Source organism: Physeter macrocephalus, chromosome 19 (genome assembly GCF_002837175.3).
Source record: "Physeter macrocephalus isolate SW-GA chromosome 19, ASM283717v5, whole genome shotgun sequence".
In the NCBI taxonomy this organism is placed as follows: Eukaryota; Metazoa; Chordata; class Mammalia; order Artiodactyla; family Physeteridae; genus Physeter; species Physeter macrocephalus.
This window is the reverse complement of record NC_041232.1, coordinates 75,696,737-75,720,206: the sequence shown is the minus strand read 5'-3', so window position 1 is coordinate 75,720,206 and position 23,470 is coordinate 75,696,737. Positions and strand designations below refer to the sequence as shown.

The 23,470-nt window shown below is 44.3% G+C and overlaps 2 protein-coding genes across 7 annotated transcripts in view; both read left to right on the top strand.

Moving 5' to 3' along the window:
• KDSR (3-ketodihydrosphingosine reductase) overlaps positions 1-8,292 on the top strand; it is a 38,921-nt gene extending 30,629 nt beyond the window's left edge. For 2 of the 3 annotated variants that reach the window (XM_007105111.4, XM_028480049.2), the window contains 2 exons: positions 927-1,028; positions 4,682-8,292. In XM_007105111.4, coding sequence (XP_007105173.1) covers positions 927-1,028; positions 4,682-4,801 — 222 coding nt within the window. In that variant the 3' untranslated portion in view covers positions 4,802-8,292. Of the gene's footprint in view, positions 1-926; positions 1,084-4,681 lie in introns of all 3 variants that reach the window. The other variant, XM_028480051.2, reaches the window with a different exon arrangement.
• A 6,293-nt stretch (positions 8,293-14,585) lies between these two features.
• The window catches only part of BCL2 (BCL2 apoptosis regulator), a 185,967-nt gene continuing 177,082 nt past the window's right edge, over positions 14,586-23,470 (top strand). For 3 of the 4 annotated variants that reach the window (XM_028479961.2, XM_028479959.2, XM_055080324.1), the window contains exons 1-2: positions 14,586-15,317; positions 15,531-16,368. In XM_028479961.2, the coding sequence (XP_028335762.1) occupies positions 15,811-16,368 (558 nt within the window). In that variant the 5' untranslated portion in view covers positions 14,586-15,317; positions 15,531-15,810. The remainder of the gene's footprint in view (positions 15,318-15,530; positions 16,369-23,470) is intronic. The other variant, XM_007105114.4, reaches the window with a different exon arrangement.

Genomic DNA, 23,470 nt, shown 5'->3' with positions numbered 1-23,470 from the left:
CATTAGTCATTTGGAAAATATGGATTCCCTGAGTTGTCAAAAAAATGACATTCATTACTGTCACTGCTGATCTTATTATAAAAGTCTTTCTGTATTGGGAAGCTGACAGTCTCAAAATGGCAGATATACATTTTCCCAATTCTTAATTATTCCTTGAAATCTCAGATTTGAACATTGATCACAAAAGCTGCCAGTTTTCCTTGAAGCGACAGTCCTTTCATTCATTTTCTGCGAAGTATCTTCCGGATACCCGTGTTTGAATAACCACAGATTGTCAGTCCATGGTTCTTGCATGTAAAAATAGTGTTCTGCAGAAAAAGCAGGACCTTTCCTAACTTACACGGTTGGAGGAGGGCTCTTCTTCAAGGCATCTGTCCCCTTCCATGTGGATTTGTCACACAGAATATTAAGACATGTCCTCAAGGGTTGAGATTTAACAAAACGATTAATTTTACTGCTTTATCAAGGGCATTTTTAAGCAAAACTGACATTTAAAAATTTTTTGGAGATTTAAACAATTTCTGTTTTCTTTGTGTATTTATTTATCACTGCAAGTGTGTGTGGCAGTGGAGAGGCACCACCAGTGTGGTCTGTGCTAATGAGACAGCAGTTTTGCCCATCTGTGCAAGTGTCACTGGGTGAAAAAGGCATTTAACGTCTTAGTGTCAGCATGACAATCGTTTTGTCCTCGTGGAAGGGTCTCAGGACACTCAGGGTCCATGGATCCACGTTTTGAGAAGTGCCTGTCCAGCCATCCCAGCCCATGTGCTGAGGCCACGTTCGTCTCTCAGCTGGGACGTGCGCTTTGTTACCCTCTCCTCCTACCTGAAGCGAACAGACACACGTCATTGTTTCCAATGTGACTGAGTTGATTCCTTCCCATGTCGCTACTCTTGCCTCTGTCTTTTCTTTTCCTTCTGTTTTAGCAAGGAAATTTCAACAGTTCCATCGGCTCAGATGGGTACATGCTCTCGTCCCTGACCTGTGGAATGGCTCCGGTAACTTCCATCACTGAAGGGCTCCAGCAGGTGAGCTGAGCTGTGCCTAGGCCTCCGGACAGATGGACACACAGACAGACAACAGGTGCCTCTCAGTGAACCTCAGTGAGAAAAGGCTAAAGGAAGACATAGCAACTTTACATGAGGATGTGAAGAATTTTTATTGAAGTATCAACTTTTTTCTTTCTTTACCTGGGAGAAGTAAAAAGGAAGTAGGTTAAAGCTGTAACCTTGAGGAATTTAGTCTGGGAATGGGTACTGTGGATATAGAGAGAAAACACTGTCTCTGCTGTTGGGGTGTTAATCTGGGTTCTCCTCTGAGAATCACTCATCTTCTGTGTTTGAAAAATGGAAATCTCTGTCACTAGGGGGATGGGGTGGACTTGCCTAAAAGTCCTGGAATATTAGACTGGAACACTTTCCTGTGGGTCAGGCCACAGAAGCTTAGGGAGGTAAGTCAGGGATGCAACGCAATCCCTGCCCTCACGGAAATGATAGTTCGTCCAGAACACACACAAAAGTTAACTGTTCCTTGATGAGCCGGGTGCCGTGTTTGCTACTGGAGCATCAGAGGTGAGGCAACCTCTCTGATCTCAGGGGGCTTGCAGTCTAGAGGGAGAGACTGATAAGAACGGTGAGGCTAGTACAGTGCAGTGTAATGAGAGTTACAACAGAGGGACTGCTCTAGAAAGACGCAGGGTAGGAGGAGGGCAGGGAGTGGGGGGAAGGCCACTGAGCAGGGGCTGCCCCCGCTAGGGGGCAGTTTATGACAAAGCGCTACACGATGTGCAGTCGACCACGTCCACACGGAAAGTCCCCAGGACTTAGGTGTTGATTTTCCTCCCTCTTCTCTTCTCACTGTGATTCTCTCTTAAGAGTAGACGCTAGGGACTTCCCTGGCGGTCTAGCGGTTAAGACTCCGCTCTTCCGCTGCAGGGGGTGCGGGTTCGATCCCTGGTCGGGGAACTAAGATCCTGCATGCTGTGCGGCCAGAAAAAGAAAAAAAGGACGAGACACTACATTTCTTTTAGACGTTTTCCCTGGGCTGTGACTTTACGTCTGAAGTTCAGCACGTCCACAGGAAGACTTTATAGCATTTTCCCCAGCATCCTGCCCCCTGCCTTCCGTCACCAGTTCCGTATTCCCCTGTCCCCGTGATCAGTGTTCACGTTCACTTCTGAGACCAACCAGAAACGGGCGTGTCATCGCCCACCCAGCTTCTCCTGCCCCTCACGTCGGGACAGCTCTGTCCCCCCCGCCCTCTCGTCCTGGGTCGGCCCACTTTTCTGGCCCTGTCGCTGCTCCTGCAGCTCAGACCAGGACACTCCGTGCTTGAGGCTCTGTGCGCCAGAGGTTGTGAACTGGGGAGCCACGCGCCTGTGAAACGTTCTGTTTGGCTCATCTGGTATGAGCCTGCGTGTGGAAATAGAATAGTTTCAAAATTAGATTTACGTTCAAAGTCGAGATTTTGGACTTTTCTTGGAGACCCAGCAGCCCAGGGTCTGCATTCTCACCTGGCGTCACCGGCTGGCACGGGTGCACAGGACACAGACTCCCAGCCCCTGGGGCACGGCCCTCTGACCTCCGGCCCTGTCACCCCTCTTCCTTCTCCTCCTGCCCCTCCTCTTCTTTCTGCCGCTTTGTCTTTGTCCCTCCATCCCCACTTTCCTTTGACCAACTTCCAGCCTTCCTTCAAGGTCTCACCTTAAACGTTGCTTTTTCCAGAAATCTCCATGACTGGGTTAAATGCCTTGGACTCACCCCGATTTTAGCCTCTTATTATGCTGTAGTATAATTGCTTTTTTGTGTGGTTTTTTTTTTTTCCATTCCCTTAAGTTTAAAAAAAAAACTGACTTTATTTTTTAGAGCAGTTTTAAGGCTATAGAAAACGTGAGCGGAAATTAGTGAGTTGCCGCAGACCCTCTCTTCCCCTCCCCCCTCCCTATTATTAATATCTTGCGTTAGTGTGGCACGCTGTTACAATCGATGAGCCAGTATCGATACATTATTACCAACTGAAGCCCATAGTTTGCGCTAGGGTTTATTCATGGCGTTATCCATCCATCCTGTGGGTTTTGACAGATGTAGAATGACATGTATCCACCATTACGGTGTCATACAGACTATTCACTGCCCTGACATTCCCCTATGTCCACCTATTCATCACCCCCTCCCTGCTTCTGAACCCCTGGCAACCATTGATCTTTTTACTGTCTCCAGAGTTTTCCTTTTCCAGCTTCCCTTTGGTTTTTACATTTTTCAAAATTATCCTTGCGCACACTTCAGAGAATCAAATCGTTTTTAAGACTCATTATGAGAAACAGCAAACCCTCACCCCATATCCCGCGTTTCACCTTTCTCAGAAGCAGTCAGGCTGTCCTCTTAGCTGGACCTTCTGACCTTCACCTCCTTATCTCTAGGCAGATACCTACGTGGCCGCTTCCACTTGATTTCTCAGTTTGGGATCAGGGATTAGCTCTGCTCTGAAGGATGAGGATGGAGCTCTCCTTTCTTCACCCTGTCCCACCTGCTCATACCTGCCTCTCCTCCATCCCCACCCTCCCTTTTTAGAGATACTGTGATTTTGCTTAGATCTGTATTGAGATAACCATCCTTAGGGCTATTTAAATGCTATTCACAGCTGAGCTATGTAATGCACCTAACTAATTTTCCTTTCTTATACAACCTTTTGTTTTCCCCAGACTATTGTTGGCCTTTTTAATGTATTATTTATAATGACCGTCTTCATCTCCTCTCAGAAATATCAGATACTCTGTCAGTTTCACCACTGGAAGGAATGCCTCCTGGTGCCTTCTGACCTGCCTGTCAGGACTGGCTGCCCCCAGTCAGGTGCTGAGCTAACCCCGGCCTCCCCTCATGGTCATCCTGGGGCACCCCTCTGCCTCTCCTGGGTATTGGCTCCCCTGCCTTCTGCATCACAGGACATTGCCCTTCTTTGTTGACACCGCTCTCTTTGGCTGTTTACCTCTTCTGGTAGCTTCCTAAAAGAAAGGGTGCTTGGGAGGCAAATTTTTTGAGCCTTTGTGTATCTGAAAATATTTCTCTCTGTAGTTTTATGCATTTTAAAATTTCCACTTACGGGTGTTGTAGTGAGAGTTCTTTAGTGGAAAGATTGAAAATTAATGGATATGGTTAATTGCTGTCTTAACCCTGAAAACAGTAATTGCCTTTTTTTCAGTGGGCTGTCTGCCCTGGTGTGGAGCGCGCTGGTGGAGGCCGGCACTGGTCTTTCTCACCACAGTGTTCTCAGCGCCTAGAGTAGGGTCTGCCTTCTATGATCAGAACATAAGCCTTAAACCAGAAAGCCTTGATTGTAGTTTGGATATTTGAGGTGCTGCGCTGGATCTACCCTAGCTCAGACAACCCCAAGACTACCAAGGATCCCTATTTTGTTCTTTGTATAATTTGCGTATATTAACTGGACACACGTTTTGTCGTTACCCGTCTGGCAGGCCCTGTGCTGTCCAGTGGCTCAGGGCAGACAACTTCTGTTCTCCGTGTTCTGCTGGCACCCGCAAAGTCTTCCTTATACGTACTTATCCTCGGAGCAGGTTGGAAGATGCGTCTTAGAGACTGTTTCTGAGAGACGTACCCTAAGGTCCCCTGAAGTGGATGACGGTGTCGTCCTGCCGCCCGAGCTCAAAGGTCTCTTTGTCTTGCAGGTAGTTACCATGGGCCTCTTCCGTACCATCGCTTTGTTTTACCTTGGAAGCTTCGACAGTATCGTTCGTCGTTGCATGATGCAGAGAGCGAAACCTGAAATGGCAGACAAAACTGCCTAATTCTCATCCCTTGGAAAAAGACTTTCGAAATAATTTGACCAGCTTGCTGCTAAACGGGACGCAGTTTTTGGCCTGCAGACATTCACGTCTTACTTTCGAATCTGTGAGATTGGACCCGTGCTCTTCAGAAAGCTGGCTGCAAGCAGGGGGATATACGTTCAACTCCAGAGAATATTATTAATACTATGCAAATTGGGGGCAGGAGACCACTTGATTCTCCGAGGCGGAGAAGCGATGGTAAGGGAATTTATAGCGTGTGAGCAGGGTAAAGGACAGGATTCCAGAGTGATCACTGAAAATTTTTTTCTATTTTTTCTTTTTTTTTCCCTGGTAGAGATCAGGTCCAGAAATGTACTTTCCAAGCACTTTTTTAACCTTTCATGAGAGGCAGTTTATGGGTTTCTGGGGCCTTTTTTTTTTTTCTTTTTTTCTTTTTTCTTTTTAACTTGGTGTATTTTATTCCAGATGCATTTTATACATTGCCACTGTGTCTGAGTGCACAGTAATGTCCCTCACTTACTCTGTTGCTGGTGGACTCTCGTGGCTTCTCTCTCTTTGATCCCATAAAACTACAAGGGGGATGGGAGAGGGCAATGCAGTGGAACAAAGGAGGTAAATATTTTCTAGTCGGAAAAAATAATGCTTTCTTGTCTTCTTTAGACTCAGACGCTTAGGGCACTGTTCATTCTTCGTTCACCGGGAAAGGCAGGCTCCTAAAGTGTTTTCTGAAGAGAAGTCAAATCTTAGAAGCTTAAAAGTTTACAATTTCTTCAATAGCCGTGATGACCTGAAGCTCACCCATTCCATTGTAGTGTCTTATTCTTCCCGTGTCTTCCTTTCCAATTTTGCTTATACTGCTATAATATTTTTGTAAAAAAAAAAGAGAAGACCAGTTTTTTTTGACTTGACTTTTTAAATTAATTAATGAATTTGTTAAAGCAAATGAAAAAATTAGAAAGCGTGACCTTTGCCTCCTCGTAGCATATATGTAGCTTTTAAGAAAGGCAGATGATAGCATGTTTCAGTTTTATTTATTAAGAAAAAAATGTAGGACGACAAGGCTGATGTTGAAGATACTCGTTTTTGAAATAAAATGATCACCCTGTTCTTTCTATGACTCTCCCACTGACCCTGAGAACATCCTCTTTGTACCACATGTTAAGAAAGCCCAGCCATCACTCTCACCGTAGAGACCTGGAAATCCTGTTGGTCCCCTGAGTGTTGTTTCAAGATGCCAGGCTCCGTTGTCCATTGGTTGGATTTCCACAGCAAGTGCCTCTGATGAGTTTTAGCCGCCGCTACCTGCTTTGCTCTGTCATTGTATGTGTTTCCTCCGACTTGAGGGCAGTCACCTCCATTGTAACGCTGTTTCCCCTCCCCTTTGCATACACAGTAAGTTTATACATTACCACCTTCCAGTTCCTTTTGGTGAGAAAAGACCACTGCATTTGAAGAAGAAACTTTTTTTTATTGTTTAAAAAAAAAAACAACACAAAAGATCGTTTTGGTAACAGTACAAAACAATCCAATTCTACAAAAGATTAAAGACCTAAAAATTATTGCAAATCTTTTTTGCTTTTGAGTTTTTGAACTCTGGACTTTAAAATGACTTCATTTTTACAAAGTAAGATGTCTAATGGCTTTAATCCATGGTGTCTTTTTAAAAGACATGAGAATGGCACATTTTCAGACACTGACAAAGACAGAAGAAATTATGATTTAATATATAAGTTGCTTGGGATGACTTCATTGCAGTTTATGGGGGTGGTTTGAACCCATAATGGTTTCATGAATCTTTCAGCCTTGGAGAGCCATCGTCTGCAAAGTTGAGTCATACCGGGCAGCCTCTAAACGGGAGTAAAGGCTGCGTTTTCCTAATTCATGGATACAAATAAATAGCTGGGTGCTTCTCAATTTTATTCTTTTCTCATAAATGTTTCTTGAATGTTGGTACCTTCTACTGAAGGTCTATATTAAAATCTAGTCCCAGGTGATGCCTCATTTAATAAAATTAACTATTTTGCAATAGTTATTTCAATATACATTTCTCAGGCTATCCTCAGAGAGAGCACTGTGGCTCCAGGTCATCTCCTGCCTGAGCAAATTTACAGCCCCTCCTGTTCCACGGCGGGGAGATATCCCCAACCCGAATGAAGCTCAGGCATGAGAGCAGATCTGTGGAGGTTATAGTATCAGGGAATGGGCTGCTTTGTCAGAGATGGCAAAGGTCTACATTCTTGTAACCAAAAAGCTTTGAAAACTGAGGTGTTCCTTTTTTTCTTCCTAAATTCGGTGCCATAATTCATTGATAGCAAAACCTGACTTGAACTGACTTGAGATTATTATAGTTTTTATTTATATGCCACTCCATGGGCTGTTCATTAATTTTGTCCGAAGAAATACCAATGGGTTTGACTTACAGGGATTGCCCCAGACTCTGTGGAGATGTTTTGTAATATCCAGTATATGCTCCATATTACCTTTTAAATGCAAAAAAAAAATGATGAGTTCTGAAACACATCTGGCCTGAAGGGTTTTGGATGAGGGATTGTAGACACTTAAGCAGCATCACATAACGATCTGGCTTCATCCAAAACATGAAAATATTAGAATGCAAATTCTATTTTTTATCTTTTTTGGCTCAATTCTTGTACAACCTTTTTTTATATCGACTTGCTTTTTTGCTCAGGGGAAGAAGAGAAAGCCTGAGTCAGATTGTTAGGGAAACTATTGGCTTTTTTTTTTTTTTTTAAGGATTGCATTGATTCACCACTTTCTATTGTACCCAGAAGTGGGTATGTCTTACTTGTGGCAGAAGAAGTTCAATCATAATTCTGTTGACATGTGGGTTCTTTCTGTGTGAGACATAGGTTATTATGTGAGTTTCAGTTCCAAGTGTCTGCCTCTGCTAGGTTGGGGTGTACTGTTTTATTTTAATGTATTTGTGAGTATATTTATTTTAAAATGCTTAACGTTATTCAGCCTTAGAAATTCCAAAATATGTTCAAGGACCCTCTATCATTGAAAAAGGTGTAAAAACAATTCTTCTTTATTTTGACAAAAACAAAGTCAAGAGAGTTGTTCTTTATATTTTAAAATATAATTTTCACACCTGAAAGGAGAAGAAATTAAAAATGCTGTTACTGATGGCCCCTTTATACGAACACATATATGTTTAATTATGTCTCTGTTTGGATCGGTTAAGCCATATATTGTTGATTCTTAGAAGTAAAAATTTGAGAGACCATTTCTAATATTTAGATGACAAGAGCATTTTGATCATAGTTGCTTAGATGCAAAGAATTGTATGTCTCTGTCTTTCTAGAAGCAGTCAATACCATAATAATTTTTTTTCTTACGGAACTGTATCATCAACAGATTTAATTTTATGACATCATATTCCAGTTTAAACGTGTCTTAACTCACTTGAGGACACTTAAAAGATTCACGCTTTTTGACATAAAATGTTTTGAATCTTTCTCATTTCCTTATCTTCCTAGTGACTCAGCTTTGAAAAAATACCTACTAACCATAACCTTCCATATTCTGGACTAAATCTTGTTTAGTTCAGACCAGTGATGGCAGATTTGGTATTTTGAAGAGGAGGTAATAGCTATTATATTTTACACTTGCTTGATGTGACAACTCTAAAGACATTTTTAAACTGATAAGAGTGCATATGGCTATTTTGATATATATTAGAACCTGTGTTTGCTACTTTAGAAGCTTTTGTGGCAGAATTGTAACCTGATTTTCATATCTTGTATTTCTGAATCACAACAAGAAATAAATGGGGAACACGCTTTACAGATTCAAAAACTTCTTTTCTGGAAATGTCCATTTTTTAAAAGAGATGTTTAAACAAAACACAAACCTCTTTCATAATGTTATCCTAACCTTGCATCTTAAACACTTGACAAGGCTTGATTTATATCACTTTTTAGGAAGTAATATTTTCACGGTAAGTATTTCGTATTCTGGGCCCTTGTTTCAAATATGTTCAGTGTTTGTTTGACTCCAGTGTGGGATATATGAGTAAAAGAGTAAGAAATGTGGAATTTAAGAAAATTTCTTAAGTAATTATGTTTCATACAGAAATAAATTGATTTCCCATACTTTAAACCTTCATATTCCAACAATGAAATATCTCCTAGACTCTTGAAGGGCATAGAAGAGAGATATGGGAAAGAACACGCCTTAATATTTATTTCTCCGTCCTTAAATAGAAAAATTTTGGTCACATTGAGAAGAGGTGCTTTGGATGTCTTGATTGGCAAACTTAACCTTTCTTTAAATTTGAGTAACATATATGTAAATGGCATAGGATATCACTTCTATAATTTTTAATGTTTGGACGTTTAAAAAGAAAAACATCTCCTGACTTCTGTTCCACTCCTGATTTTATACACCCCATTTTTCCTCCTTCAACATGTATTTATTGAGTGCCTGTGACGAGCTCGGTATCCAGGCGCCAGGGATATGACTTTGCATAAACAGTCTGTCCCTCCCTCGTGGCGATTACATTTCTTGTTTATTTCCCTCCCCGCTTCTCCATCCCTCTGAAGGCTCTTACAAGTCTTACAAGAGGAAGGGGAACCACTCCCCATTCCTTTCTTCAGGCCTCTGAATTTTATGCCACAATTATTTGAATGCCAGGCACTATTCTAGGCTGGGAACGCACAAAGGCAAATATGGTCCCTGCCCTCAAATAGTTTATAATCTAGGGAGAAAAACACATGTCAGAAATTACATGGTGATCCAACAACAGCTATGATTAAGGTGTCATAACATTTGAAAACGTAACCCGTGCTAGTCACTGTTGTGAGCGCTTTGCATTTAACTCATTTAAATCATCCACTAACCCTACCAGTGGTACCTTTATATCCCCAGGTTATAAATGAGGGCACAGGCACAGAGCGGGCATAAGTCACTAGGTCAGGGTCGCAGCTGCAAAGTGATGAAGCCAGGATCCACACCGGTTTTCTGTCTTTGAAGCTCCTAGCCTCCGTACGAAACCTCTTCTAACGGCGTAAGTGGAATCCTAGGACTGCCCAGGATAGTTGGGGGTGATCTCACAGGGGAGAAAGTCGTTGAGGTAAACCTTGAGGAATGAGTATGAATTTGCCGCAGGAGTGTTGGGTTCCTTTCCGGGAGGTGAGCGGATGTGCAGAGGCAAAGGACATGCGAGATCTTGGCGTATTCCAGAAAGCACAGAGCACTTCCCCTCCAAGAAGGGAAAGTGGAAGGATTGGGTGGGCGTCCAGGGGGTAGGCCTGGGCCACATCATACCATGGGCAGGAGTTGAGATTTCGGCCTCTGAAGAGCTTTGAGCAGAAATATGAAATGGCAGGATTTAGAAAGATCATGGTTCCCTTTGAAATTCAGGCGTTGCTGAGCCCTTGCGCCTCGGAATAAACATTTCTCATTACTTTGGAAAAAAACATATTAAGATAGAAGATAAACATATTGTTACGGGTTGAATTGTGTGTCCTCAAGAGATGTTGATGTCCGAATCCCCAGTACCTGTGGATGTGACCTTATTTGGGAATGGGGTCTTCATAGATATAACCAAGTTAAGATGAGGTTATAAGGGTCCTAATCCAATGTGACTGGTGACCTCATAAAAATAGAAGAAAACAGAGACACACAGGGGGAACGCCCCGGGAGGACAGTGGTACAGATCGGAGTGAAGCAGCTGCCAGCCAAAGATTGCCAGCCCCCAACGAAAGCTAGAAAGAGGTAAGGAAAGATTTTTCCCTAAAGCCTTCAGAGGGAGCATGGCCCTATTGACACCTTGATTTTGGACTTTGAGCTTCTCTCTCTCGTGGGAGAATAAATTTCTGCTTTAAGCCACCCAGTTTGTGGTACTTTGTTACCGCAGCTCTAGATAACAAACATATTAACCTTGATTTTTCTAAATGTGTTCAACAGTGAATGTCTGGGAGATACTGTGCTCTGTGCTAAAGAGCATAAGAGAATAAACATTAGTTATTGAACATAAGAATGTATATTCTTTGCCTATTTCCCCTCAATACTGTGGTGTTTCATGTCAATCCAACAAGAGGAGTAAACATTTGAAACGTACAAGACAAGTTCCTAACCTCAGTTGATTCACTGTAAATGCCAAGTCATTAATTTGAAAGGAAAAAATTGCCACGAGTGAGTTTATTGTGCTTTCCTTTGTAAACCAAACGTAAACGTTATTTGCTGGCTGTTAAACTTGCACAACAGAATGACTTACCTGCACTTCGTTGCTTGGTTTCAAAAGTTGTTGCTTAATGATTCCAAACATTTTTTTGAGGCTTAGGACCCACCAAAAATTAGCCAGGTGGGTTTTTCAGTTAAACCAAGGCTTGTTGGTTTAGATTTGGTAAACGAGTTTCCTGATGAGGACAAGGATGGTTTGAGAGCACACAGTGGATTACTTGGATGCGATCACACTTACAGAAGAGGGGCTCTGGATCATAAATGAGTCAGGAACAGTATTACTGTTAGTATTACTAGTAACTAATACTAATAGGGAATTAGTATTATAATAACATTATTATATAATGTTTGCCAACAAAGTGTGTAAACCGTCTTAAAGCAGATGGCCCTATTTAGCATAAGAGTTTGTAGTATAGAAGATACTTATGTCAATTATATCTCAATAAAGTTGGAAACAATAATGTAGAAGATACTTGAAATTGGAAATTAGTGTTTTGGATTGCTTATCTAGGCCTGTGAGATGTTATTTTTTAAACAGTTCCTTTTTCTTTTATGCAGGCTATCTGCTGGTTTTTACTCTCCCCAGTCAGTTCATTTTGTTGATGGATTTATTTTCACATCAGTTTGCCTAAATGGTTTGGGGTCATGTTTTATATTTTTAACTCTTTCATCTTACCTATTAGTTGTCAGTTCCCTCTCAGTAAACACTGTCTTTCTATCCTTGTTTTAAATAAAAATTTTAATAGTTGGGAGGATTTGATACATACCTATATTAAATATTAGTATTTATGTTCAGATTAGAATCATGTCCTTTTTGAATTTCATAAACTTTGGGAAGATTTATATTGGTGATGGATGAAGAGAACTTTCTGAATGATACTGTTAAACATCAACCAGTAGGTGGCAAAAACTGGCAATAAAAAGCTTTTTGTTTGGCAGATTGGAGAATAAAGAAGGGAAACACAGGCCTTTCAGACGCTTGGTACAATCTCCATTCCCTGCATCTTGTTCTTTTCTCTTCCTGGTGCTACCCTACTGCTAGAAGCCAGCCAGGCAAAACCAGGTAAAGGTCCATCCATTGGCTCTAAGTGGAAGACGTCTCGGGAAGTGAAAAGCCCACAGTGCTTACATTTTGAAGGTTATCGGAAGGTCTCTAGATTCGCACCTAGGACTCCTGACTCAGACCGGTGCTCCCTCCACTAGCTCACCAATACTCACAGACAAATAGTTAAGTCACACACCTCCAAGGAATACATGTCCTTACAGTTTGGGTGGAATCTAATAAGCATGCAATCTGAATGGAGGAACGGTTTCACTCTTTTGATTGAAGGAGTATCCAGAACATTCCTAGGGAATATATAGCCTTAATCAAGGAATAATGCAGACCTGTCTAGAGAATGTTTGGTTATGGTCAAGATGCCACGTAAATGTGGAGGAATCTGTAAAGTGAGGCTCTGTGGAGTAAAGGAGAAAAAAAAGCAGCTTTCCTTTTGCTGGGAATGGGATATCTGTTTCCTTCTGGTCTCCCTCTTTGCAGAAGTACAATCTTTTTTCCAGCTCTGGCCTCTCATTTCCTCGCTGACATGCTGGGTCTCAAGCACTAAGGCTTTCAATTCCTCTTAAGTAATTTTGGGGGGTTAGGACAAGGTTCTGAGAAGATCCCTAAACCATGATGTGTAGCATTAACACGGGCTTCTGCTATTTTGTGAAAATATATATCCAGGTCAGTCTATACCCAGTGTCTCTCTCCAGGCCAGCACACCTCCCTGCCATTGCCATGGATAAAAGGGGACTGTGTTACAGCAGTTGGAAGGCAAGAAGGACCACCTTCCTTCATTCCCTCTTGCCCGGATAAGACATTTGTACCAGGCACCCATTCCTATATGCAAGAGGTTGCCATGTTGGCCGATTGATTGTATTTGATAAAATGAAGAAATGAAAATAATTTGCCATGCTTATTTTGCCACAGAATGAATGCTTTGATTTTAGACTAGGAATGAGACAAAATATAGTGTGAGAACATATTTGTACACATGGCAGTACTCACTTGTCATGTTTCTATGACCTCAACAGGCCAGTGTCCCTATATGTTTGTACTTGAGTCCTATTAGGTAAGCCGCCGTGCTAATTTTTTCCTGGCACTTTATTTGTCAAAGACTCTTAGAGGTAAAAATAAACACATGCAACTTGTTTGCCCTATGTGCTTTTCTCCTGGGAGCTATTCATCCTGGTGAATTTTTTTTTTAAAAATGTGTACATTTGTGTGTGTAATAAATAGGTTTGTGTATGTATAGATAACTCGAGAAGGTGCGGACATCTAAGGTTGGCTGCTAGGCGACTGCGGAGGCCTTTAGAAACCCGCCCACCCTGGCTGGGGGGCTGCGGGCCTGAAAGTTGCCCTGTAGCCCCCCGTGGCGTCCAGCCCTCACCCAGTGCCGAAATTGTTAGGAGAGGAGGAAAAACATTTACTTAACCACTCGAAAGCCCTTGGTATCCCTCACTAATCCCTCGGCCGCGCCACTGAGAGCTCTGTGTGGCCTCGGTCACGGATGGTGTCTCCGGAGTGTATGTTGTGCGTGGACACCTAGGAAGCAGCTTGAAAGTAAACACGATGCTTGGGGCTTCCCTCGCGGATGAACGTGCAGCGTCGCCTCTCTTGATGGGAGGGCAGCGCTGAGGCCCCTGGTAACACGATGTGTGGACACACACACACACACACACACACGCACGCACACACCGCGCGCGCGCACGGCTAGAAACGGTCGAAGTCCCTGGTAACACGATGTGTGGACACACACACACACACCCGCGCGCGCACGGCTAGGAAGGGTCGAAGCGATTCCCGGCGCTCTTCCAGCGCTTGTTTTGTCGGCGTCGCCCCAGCTTCTGGCCCCGGCAGCCGCCCGACCGGCCGCGTGCGGCTCCCCTGGCGCCCCTGGCCCCTCGCGGGCCCCGGAGACGCCGAGCGCGCGCCGGGCCCGCCGCAGGCCCGACGAGGCCCCTGGCACACCCACCGCGCCGCGGCCGCGCGGGAGGCCTGCGCCGCCCGCGCCACCCACCGGCCGGGCCCAGCGGGCGGGCGCAGCGGGCGGGGGCCGTCCCGGGCGCTCCCTCCCCGGCCGCGGGCCTGCGCGCCATGAGTCCCCGGCGGGGCGCGCCACTCCCGGGCCGGCCGCGGCTCCTTTAACCCGGCAAGGGGAGCGGGGCGGAGGGGGCGGCGGGGCGGCTCCGAGGAGGGCTCTTTCTTTCTTCTTTTTTTGAATGAACCGTGTGACGTACGTACAGGAAACCAGTCGGTTCGAGAGGAGAATGAAGAGGCCAGGCCCCCCCGCGCCGCGCCCGCCCCCTTCCTCCTCGCGCCCGCCCCCGCCCCCGCCCCCGCCCGCCGCGCTCCCGCCCGCCGCTCTCGGTTTCCCCGCCGAGACGCCGCCGCCGCCGCCGCCGCAGCCGCCAGCGAAGGTGCCGGGCTCCGGGCCCTCCCAGCCGGCGCGGCCGTCATCGCCCGGAGCGGGTGCGCGGCGGGAGCGCGGGGGAGGCGGGCGCCACCAGCGCCGCCGCGCAGGAGCAGGAGGAGGAGAAAGGGTGCGCAGCCCGGAGGCGGGGTGCGCCGGTGGGGTGCAGCGGAAGAGGGGGTCCAGGGGGGAGAACTTCGTAGCAGTCATCCTTTTTAGGAAAAGAGGGAAAAAATAAAACCCTCCCCCACCACGTCCTTCTCCCCAGCCCTCGGCGCACCACACACAGCGCGGGCTTCTCGCGCTCGGCACCGGCGGGCCGGGCGCGTCCAGCCTTCATTTATCAAGCAGCTTTTCGGAAAATACATTCGCTGTTCGGAGTTTAATCAGAGGAGGATTCCTGCCCCCGTCCCCGGCTCGTCCACCGGCCCCCGGTCCCTGTCTCTCTCCCGTGGAGGCGTGAAGCGGTCCCGCGGACAGAGATCCATGTCTGTGCCCGCGCGTGTGTGTGCGCGTGTAAATTGCCGAGAGGGGGAAAATCACAGGACTTCTGCAAATACTGGACTGAAAATTGTAATTCATCTGCCGCCGCCGCCGCTGCCTTTCTTTGCTCGTGCTCTTGAGATCTCCGGTTGGGATTCCTACGGATTGACATTTCTGTGAGGGAGAAGTCTGGGAATCAAACTGGAAATTCTCCTAATTTTTACACCCTCCGCCCCCAACTCCTGATTCATTTGGAAGTTTCACAGCAGCTATAACTGGAGAGTTCTGAAGATTGATGGAATCTTTGCCTTATGCATTTGTTTTCACAGAAAAGGAAACTTGACAGAGGATCATGCTGTCCTGAAAAAATACAAGTAAGTTCTTTGCACAGGAAATGGGTTTCATGTAACTTTCAATGGAAACAGTTGAGATTTTTAACTTTAAGTGCATTCGAGTAAGTTTAATTTCCAGGCAGTTTATTATATTCTTTTTAGCCGTGTAACTTGTAGTGTGTGTGCCCTGCTTTCACCCACTGTATAAAGGGAAATGCACCTGATTTTGACTGATTAGATTTTTTGACCTTTCAGCATCACGGAGGAAGTAGACTGATATTAACAATAATTAATAATGTGCCTCATGAAATAAAGATCCGAAAGGAATTTAAATAAAAATATCCTGCATCTCATGCCAAGAGGGAAACACCAGAATCAAGTGTTCCGCGTGACTGAAGACACCCCCTCATCCAAGAATGCAAAGCACATCCAATAAAATAGCTGGATTATAACTACTCTCTCGTGCGGGGCCGTGGGGCGGGAAGCGGGGGCGAGAGGTGCTGTTGGTACCCGGCTGCTTTTCCGTGGGGGAAGGATGGCGCACGCTGGGAGAACAGGGTATGATAACCGGGAGATAGTGATGAAGTACATCCACTATAAGCTGTCGCAGAGGGGCTACGAGTGGGATGCCGGAGACGCGGGCGCCGCTTCCCCGGGGGCCGCCCCCGCGCCGGGCATCTTCTCCTCCCAGCCTGGGCGCACCCCAGCGCCGTCCAGGACCTCCCCGCCGCCGCCCCAGACCGCCCCCGCCGGGGGGCCTGCGCTCAGCCCCGTGCCACCCGTGGTTCACCTGACCCTGCGCCAGGCGGGTGATGACTTCTCTCATCGCTACCGCCGCGACTTCGCCGAGATGTCCAGCCAGCTGCACCTGACGCCCTTCACCGCGAGGGGACGCTTTGCCACGGTGGTGGAGGAGCTCTTCAGGGATGGGGTGAACTGGGGGAGGATTGTGGCCTTCTTTGAGTTCGGTGGGGTCATGTGTGTGGAGAGCGTCAACCGGGAGATGTCCCCCCTGGTGGACAACATCGCCCTGTGGATGACTGAGTACCTGAACCGACACCTGCACACCTGGATCCAGGATAACGGAGGCTGGGTAGGTGCATGTCTGGTTGAATGTGAGTCTGGGCTGGACCTCTCGGGTCTGAGATGCGGTGGTTGGAGTCTGGGTGGGCTGCTGGGCCAAGGGAGGCCGATGGGCCAATGAAATAAAATCAGGGTTGTGGCCTCCCTCCCTCTTTCCCTGTACAGAGGTCTCCCTGCCAACCCAACTGTGATCATTGCTTCTCGGCAAAATTGTTTTCCTTGCTTGCGAGCCATTGAGGTTCAAAGATCCAGCCTTTGCTGTTCAGTAGAATCTTGGGGTAAATGGCATCCCTTCAGGGTTTCTCAAACTGGGGGTCCAAGGATCCCCCTCATCACGGTACCTGGCCTGAGTAGCCTGTTGAAATGGGACATTTCAGGGACAACTCATAAACTAGATGCCAGGCTGGGTCCTGGCAATCCACATCAGAAATAAGCTCCCCTGTGGGTTTCTTCTTTGTACTAAAATTTGAGAACCATCCAGTTGGTAGAACAGACTCCCCCAGAGGACCAAGGGCATGCCTTTTCTGACTCACTTGGTAAGATCTACCCAAAGAGGAAAACCAGTGTAACCCCTTTCCCTGGAACACCTGGACGTTTGTAGAGAGGTAAGCTGTAAGTTGACTTACCCAAAGTCCGGCGACTCCAGCCTCCACTGTGTGCCATATTCCTAGTGGGCATGACCTAGTGTCTTGAAGAAGACTCAGCTCTGGGTGTTTATTTCATCAGTGACAGAATTTGCATTGGCTGTGTACCTTGTGTTCTGTTTCTATAACTTGTGTGTGATTTTGAGGTTTACTGGAATTTTAGTTATCTTCTACTTTTCACCACCTAGAATCCACGTGATTTGGTGGTTCCCTCTGCTGGCAAAACTTTCATCTAGAGTATCTATATAAAGTGTAGAAGAATTGATTTGTAGCTGTGGATTCTCGTGCTCTGACTTTAGCTGAAGTGATTGATGCCTGTATTTTTGAAGAACATCTGTGAACTGTTTTTTTTTTCTGGTACTGTTGTGCTAGATAGAGCCTCTATCATGTCACCATGAAGGTTTTTTTGTGTGTGTGGTTCTTTGGGGGAGGGGTACAGATCCTAAGACTGAAGAAGTGTAATTGACATCTACACTTTATATCTGAAGTGATTAATTTGTGAAAAAGTGAAAGAGGAATAATTCTTGTCTTTTAATCTGAAGAACTGTCTTTGAAAAAGGATGCAATTCAGTGCTTCCTTTCGCAGTCTCTAGGGAGAATTACTAATGTTATTATTTTATAGGACCCAACAGGAGCAAAAAGCTTAGAAGTCACTGCAGGTGGATTCGATTTCAAGAAGCACATTACATATTTTACTACAGTTTACAAAGTGTGCTAATGGTAAGGGGCCAAAAAGAGAAAAGGCCAAGAAAAGTAGATGACTGACATGAACATCTGATCCTACTTGACCAAAGTTGACAAAATATTGATGCCACTGTTCAGTGTTTAAAAGTAAAACATCCCCATTTAATCTCTAAAATTTAAATGCTTTTTCTGAATTGTTTGTTTTTCGAGATCTCATATTATCAGATCTTTAGTAATTCTGGAAGAATTCAGTGAAGTGTGTAAAGAATATTTTTGTTAAATGTTTGGTAAAGTAGGTGGTTTTATTTTTAACCACCATAACCAAAGAGGTAGGGAGGGACTTCCAGACGCCAAAAGGATAATTTTAAGACCAAAGTAAAAGTAATATAACAGTTTGACTATTACATATTTTTGGGAAAAAAATTTAAAAAATTTTCTTTCTAGTTGAAAGAAATCCATGGTGGTAACTGTCATGTGTCAAATAATTTAATAAAAAGATGGGAAATGGAGACATGTTTATGATGGAAATTAAGATATAATCTTGATCTTTATTGTCGAGTTGTGGTATATTAACATCTCATCCAGTTGAATTGTCTTTTTCAGTGAAGGCTCACCTTTGCCTCCTTTCAAAATAGAGTTTTCTTAGTAGAGCCTATCTTTGTGGTCAACAGGTATCTGAGGTTGATAAATGTAGAGGCTACATTTTATGATGCCAAACCACAATGACATACTGTAGAACATGATAAACTTTTTTCTGACGAAACCTCTTATAGTAAAAATAAATCATATAGAAGCACAAATAGCTGATGGTAAAATGTGTAGCTTTCAGGACAACATATAGATGGATGACTAAATAGGAAAGCAGAGGACTTTTCCAAAAAAAAAGTATATATCAGGAAATGCAATCATAAATGGACACTTTGGAATAATAAAAGTGGTAGTACTTGAGAGCCTGATGTACTTATCCTTTCAAAGGTGCGTTATGAACCTAAATTTTTATTTTAAGCATTTGGTATACAGACAGATTTTCCTCCAAATTTGCACCAATCAGTGTTGCATCCCTAATAATATGTTGCGTCTTGCAGTGTAAAGGACTCAGTAAGGATGGTAAAATTTCAGAAGAGAGCTAGGACATTCTTTTAATGTTGGATAATGACTTGTACTGTTTACAGGACGGTGGATCAGCTCATCTACTGAATCTATTCTTACGGGGGCTTTAGATTCTAAGTCACATTTTTTTTCTTTGCTGCTGCTACTTCTGAGGCCGAGGAAAAACAGTTTGCATTCCGTGTTCCATAACCTGGAGAAAGCAGGGCCTTGGATGATAGGTGTCTGAGAGATGGTCCTAGAAGTCTACAAATTATGTAAAGACTAAAGAAGAAGTTGGCTGTGGAGTGGAGTATGGCTTTATTCCTAAGTCTGAATAAGGCTTCCAGAGGGAGGCAGCAGTTCTAGGAGATGTCCGAGACCCTGCCGCTCCAAGTGTGGCTCAGGGACCAGCAGCCTGGGCGTCACCTGGGAGCTTCTTAGGGATGCGGAGTCTCAGGTCCCACCCCAGAGCTTCTGAGTCAGAATCTGTGGTTCGCACGTCTACAGGTGTTTGTGTGCACGTGAGAGTTAGAGATGCTGGCTGCCATCACCGACCATTGATTCTCGTGGACGCCTTTTAGGAAAAACGGCAATCTGGGATGGATCCTACAGTGTACCTTTCCAGCGGCCCCGCGGGTCCGTAATATTACCTAGGATGCTGAATATTTCCCATGTGTCCGCTAGAGTGATCTGACCCTTGGAAGAAATAGACTGGAATGCAAGAGAGACAGCAGAGAAATTATTATAAGCTCCATCCTCTCAAGAATGTTTTGCGTGGTAGCTATACAATTTGTGCTGGCATTACAGACCCCATGGAAGTAAGATAGCATTTCTACTCCAGTCAAAGACAGGAAACTTTGCTCTTTTAATAGCTCCATTCGGTATTGTTTGATCCCCTTGTAACACAGTTCAAATTCTGTAGATGAGTTTAGGGGCCCTGAGACCGCTTCACGACCAAGGGGCTCTTGCAAGCAGAGGGTTGAGATTTGGGCAAGTTGATGGTGAATGAACATTGATGGCGCCTTCCGAACTGAGAAACGTGACAACATTTCGCTTCATGTCTTAGGAGAGAGTGAGATGTTTGACAGCTGCAAGAATGACATGCCATAACTTGGATATGGGCTTCATTCTGTTGATGACATGGTGGTGCGACTTCTTTTGTGTGTTTGTCATTTGGTCTTTGTGGTTTAGGAAGACAGGAACTTACTTCTCCACATCCAGTAGAGGTTGGCTTCCTTTTTATTAGTTGGTCAGCAAGCAGTTTCTCTTTTCTGTACATCCACCCAAACGTTTGATTAACTGGAAAGCAATCTTCTTCTCAGGCCAGTGTATAAAATACAGGAAAAAACATCAGTTTTCTAGCGGCTGAGTTTCAGCTGCTTATAGCTAATTTTGGCAGCAAAATGATAGGATTAAAAATAGCCTGAAGATGATCCAGTCTTAAATAATATATTTAATGATGAACTTTCCTTGGGAAAGTGCATCTTTCTGCCTGCTAAGAATCACATGACCCCTTTCAGTAATTTATTTTGTAGAGAAAGATACATTATTGCTCCTCGAGTTTGCAGTTACGTGCTGCTGAGCGATTGCTTTTGGGGACTTCTGTAAAATTTTATAGTTCACACAGTTCTCTTTTCTGTTTTAGGGCCTTTGTTGCCGTTTAATGGCGGTCGAAAACATGACTTTCTAATGTGCATCCTGTTACTTTTAGCTGTGCTTTCTAGTGAGAACTGATTGATCTTTTTAGCCATCCTTGATTGAACCGCTACATTTCAGAATTGCTAAATGTTATTAGGCTACACAGCACACCAGGTAACAGAAAGGCACAGATTTTTTTTTTTTTTTTTAAGCCAAACTCTTAAATAGCTTTTCTTTATCTCGACTCCCAGCCCTAGTCAGCTTTTTGGAGGATGAGAAACCCACTCATAAAGCAGGTGTGTGGGTGCTGTGTGTATTAATGGTGGTCTCTCCCACTCAGCACGTCCCCGCACCCATTTCTGAGGTCACCCATCGTGTCTTCGCCAAGAGTTGAGCAAAGCAGTATTTCAGCAGAAGCGCATTTGTGCTGGAGAAACAGCACTGTATTTGTAGTGTACAAGTAAAAGGGTTTTTTTTTCCCCCCAGAGACATGCCGTATTTGAGGTTCAATTCAAACAAAATCAGTGCTTGACGTCGACACGCGGTTAACGCTGAGAGTCAGCCAAGGACGGAGACGGTTATCCAACAGACGTGCCTGCAAGTCTTCTATGTGCCCGGCCCTGGCTTAGTTTGGGGGTCCAGGGAGGAAGGCTTTTCCCCTGCCCTGGATGCCCTCACAGACCAGGGCTGGAGGTGTCGTTGTGAACTCAGTTGGCCTGATGAACTCACACGGCCTGATGAGATGATTCTAAACTCTCAGATTTAGAGGGAGAAAGAAGAAACAAAACAAAACCAAACCCTAAGGATGTGTTATTTTGCATACACTTCAATCTTTGTCTGAAAAAGTTATTTCTAACCATATGGTTGTTCATGTGTGCGTTAGGCCTGATTTAACTGGGAGGAGAAATATAGATGATTTAAAAAATACTGTGTTACACGGCCGTAGGCTTAAGAGAACTGAAAGGCAGGGGGGTTCCCTTGGTAAATATTTACCCGTTAGGAGTTCTTTCTACATATTATGAAGACTTAATAAACACTAGCCTGCGGTTTTTAAAGGAGTTCATTAATTTTGGTTTTTGGTAAAAGACACCTGAGACTGATGAGGTTGATTAGAACAGATTAATTTGAAGAACTGTCTTTCTTAAATCATTCTGGGATGCAGACAAGTCCGAGTCGATTTGAACCAGAACAGGGGAGAGATTAAAACAAAAGCTTTTGTCTTGATTTGGTTTTAGGTTCTCGCGCTGTTCTGTTTATTAAGAGGCTTCTCTTCCAAGACGCTCCTTAGAGAAATTCCTAGTCCACTGTGACATTTGTTTTCCTGAAGAGCAGGTGTTTACCATCTAACATCTTTTATGCGTGGTCCTCTTTCTTTAAATGGAGGTTGTAAAACTTTTGAAGTTACGACAAAGCCATTTTCAGTTCTAAAAGTATTTTCGTAGATTGCTGCGTGTTCCGATCTGTGCTCGATTTTGTAGTGCCAGCACGATTTCTCTGCTCTTTATTTGCCAGACAAGAGATAAACCCAGCTGTCCTTCAGTGAGAATGATGACGGAATGATTGTCTCTCCAAAGCTTTCTCACCGGGGACCCTCCCCCCTCCCGCCAACCCCCATCACTGACCCCTACCTGCCCATTCGCCCCACCACAGGGAGACCTCCAAGGGGTAGCTCCTTGTCACCTTCCAACATGTGAAGGGTGGGATTCACCTGAAGGAAAGAGCATTATGTTTAGATAACCAGCAAGAGGGGGCAGAAAAGGGGTCTGCCCCAGCTGGAATATTATAACCCTTACTCCAATCTTGCTACAGGCAACCGGGCAAGGAAAAATTCTGTCATCAGATATGATGCTTTCCCTCCAGAGATCATAAATTCCAACCCTGTGCAGGGAAAACATAGAATCTGCTGGAAGAGTTTGTACTAGCTCTGATCTCTGCAGTGTGAGAGTAGAGTGAGGGTTATACTCTAGCCTTAGATAAAATTTGACTAACTAAACAACTAAAACAGCTTATACTAAAGATTACTTCCCCAAATGCCCTCTTAAACATGTTAGAAAGAGAATTTCTCTGACATGCTGGCATGGCCATTGGTAGCAGTTACAAAAGCACTAAGGGCTACTTGGCTGATTTTCTTAGGCGATGGACCAGATTGTACGAGCAATTTCACTGGCATCAGTATTTCCATTCTGCTCCTTGTTTTGCCTTCAGAATTTCAGGGATGGAGCCATATTCCATTTTTAGTTAATAATTGGCTAATCAGCTCTCTGGAGCTTCAGCGTAATGAGTCAGAAGCTTATGACTGCCCCCACTACCTTCTTACTCTGTCTCCTGAAACTAGCCCAAGGACCCACGGTGTCAAGTGAAGCTTAAATTTTCCAAGGGAGATTTTACCATTGAGACCAATACATCTTTCTTGTGACAGTTCCAATTACTGTATTTCTCTATTTTTTAACTGTCTTTTCTTAAGCTGTGAAAGAATATGGAGGGTTTATGACTTCTAATGCTTGGAGCAGCAAACAAGGCATGAGTGTTACAGGTTGTCTTTTCTTGACTTTTTCCAACTCTTCTTCACAAATACTGAGATTTCTGCTGCGTTACAGCACGGCGAATGTCATACCTATGTATTACCTTTGAAATTCAATTGCAGCCGAATATTCTACTGAGATGCGTTAGAATTTTCAAAGGGAATATGGGACAAAAACTTAGTCTTCTTAGTTCAATGCCTTCTTACAATTAGCATAGGAATAAAATTAATTACAAATTATATCATCGCCTTAACATATTGATATTTTATCTCCTAGGGAAAAAGGAAAGTCTATAAAGGATGCCAGTGGGCACCTGTAAGTCTAAAATTTCACGACTATCTCCTAGCTATTTTCTTTTTTTTTTAACATCTTTTTTGGAGTATAATTGCTTTACAATGGTGTGTTAGTTTCTGCTTTATAACAAAGTGAATCAGCTATACATGTACATATATCCCCATATCTCCTCCCTATTGCATCTCCCTCCCACCCTCCCTATCCCACCCCTCTAGGTGGTCACAAAGCACCGAGCTGATCT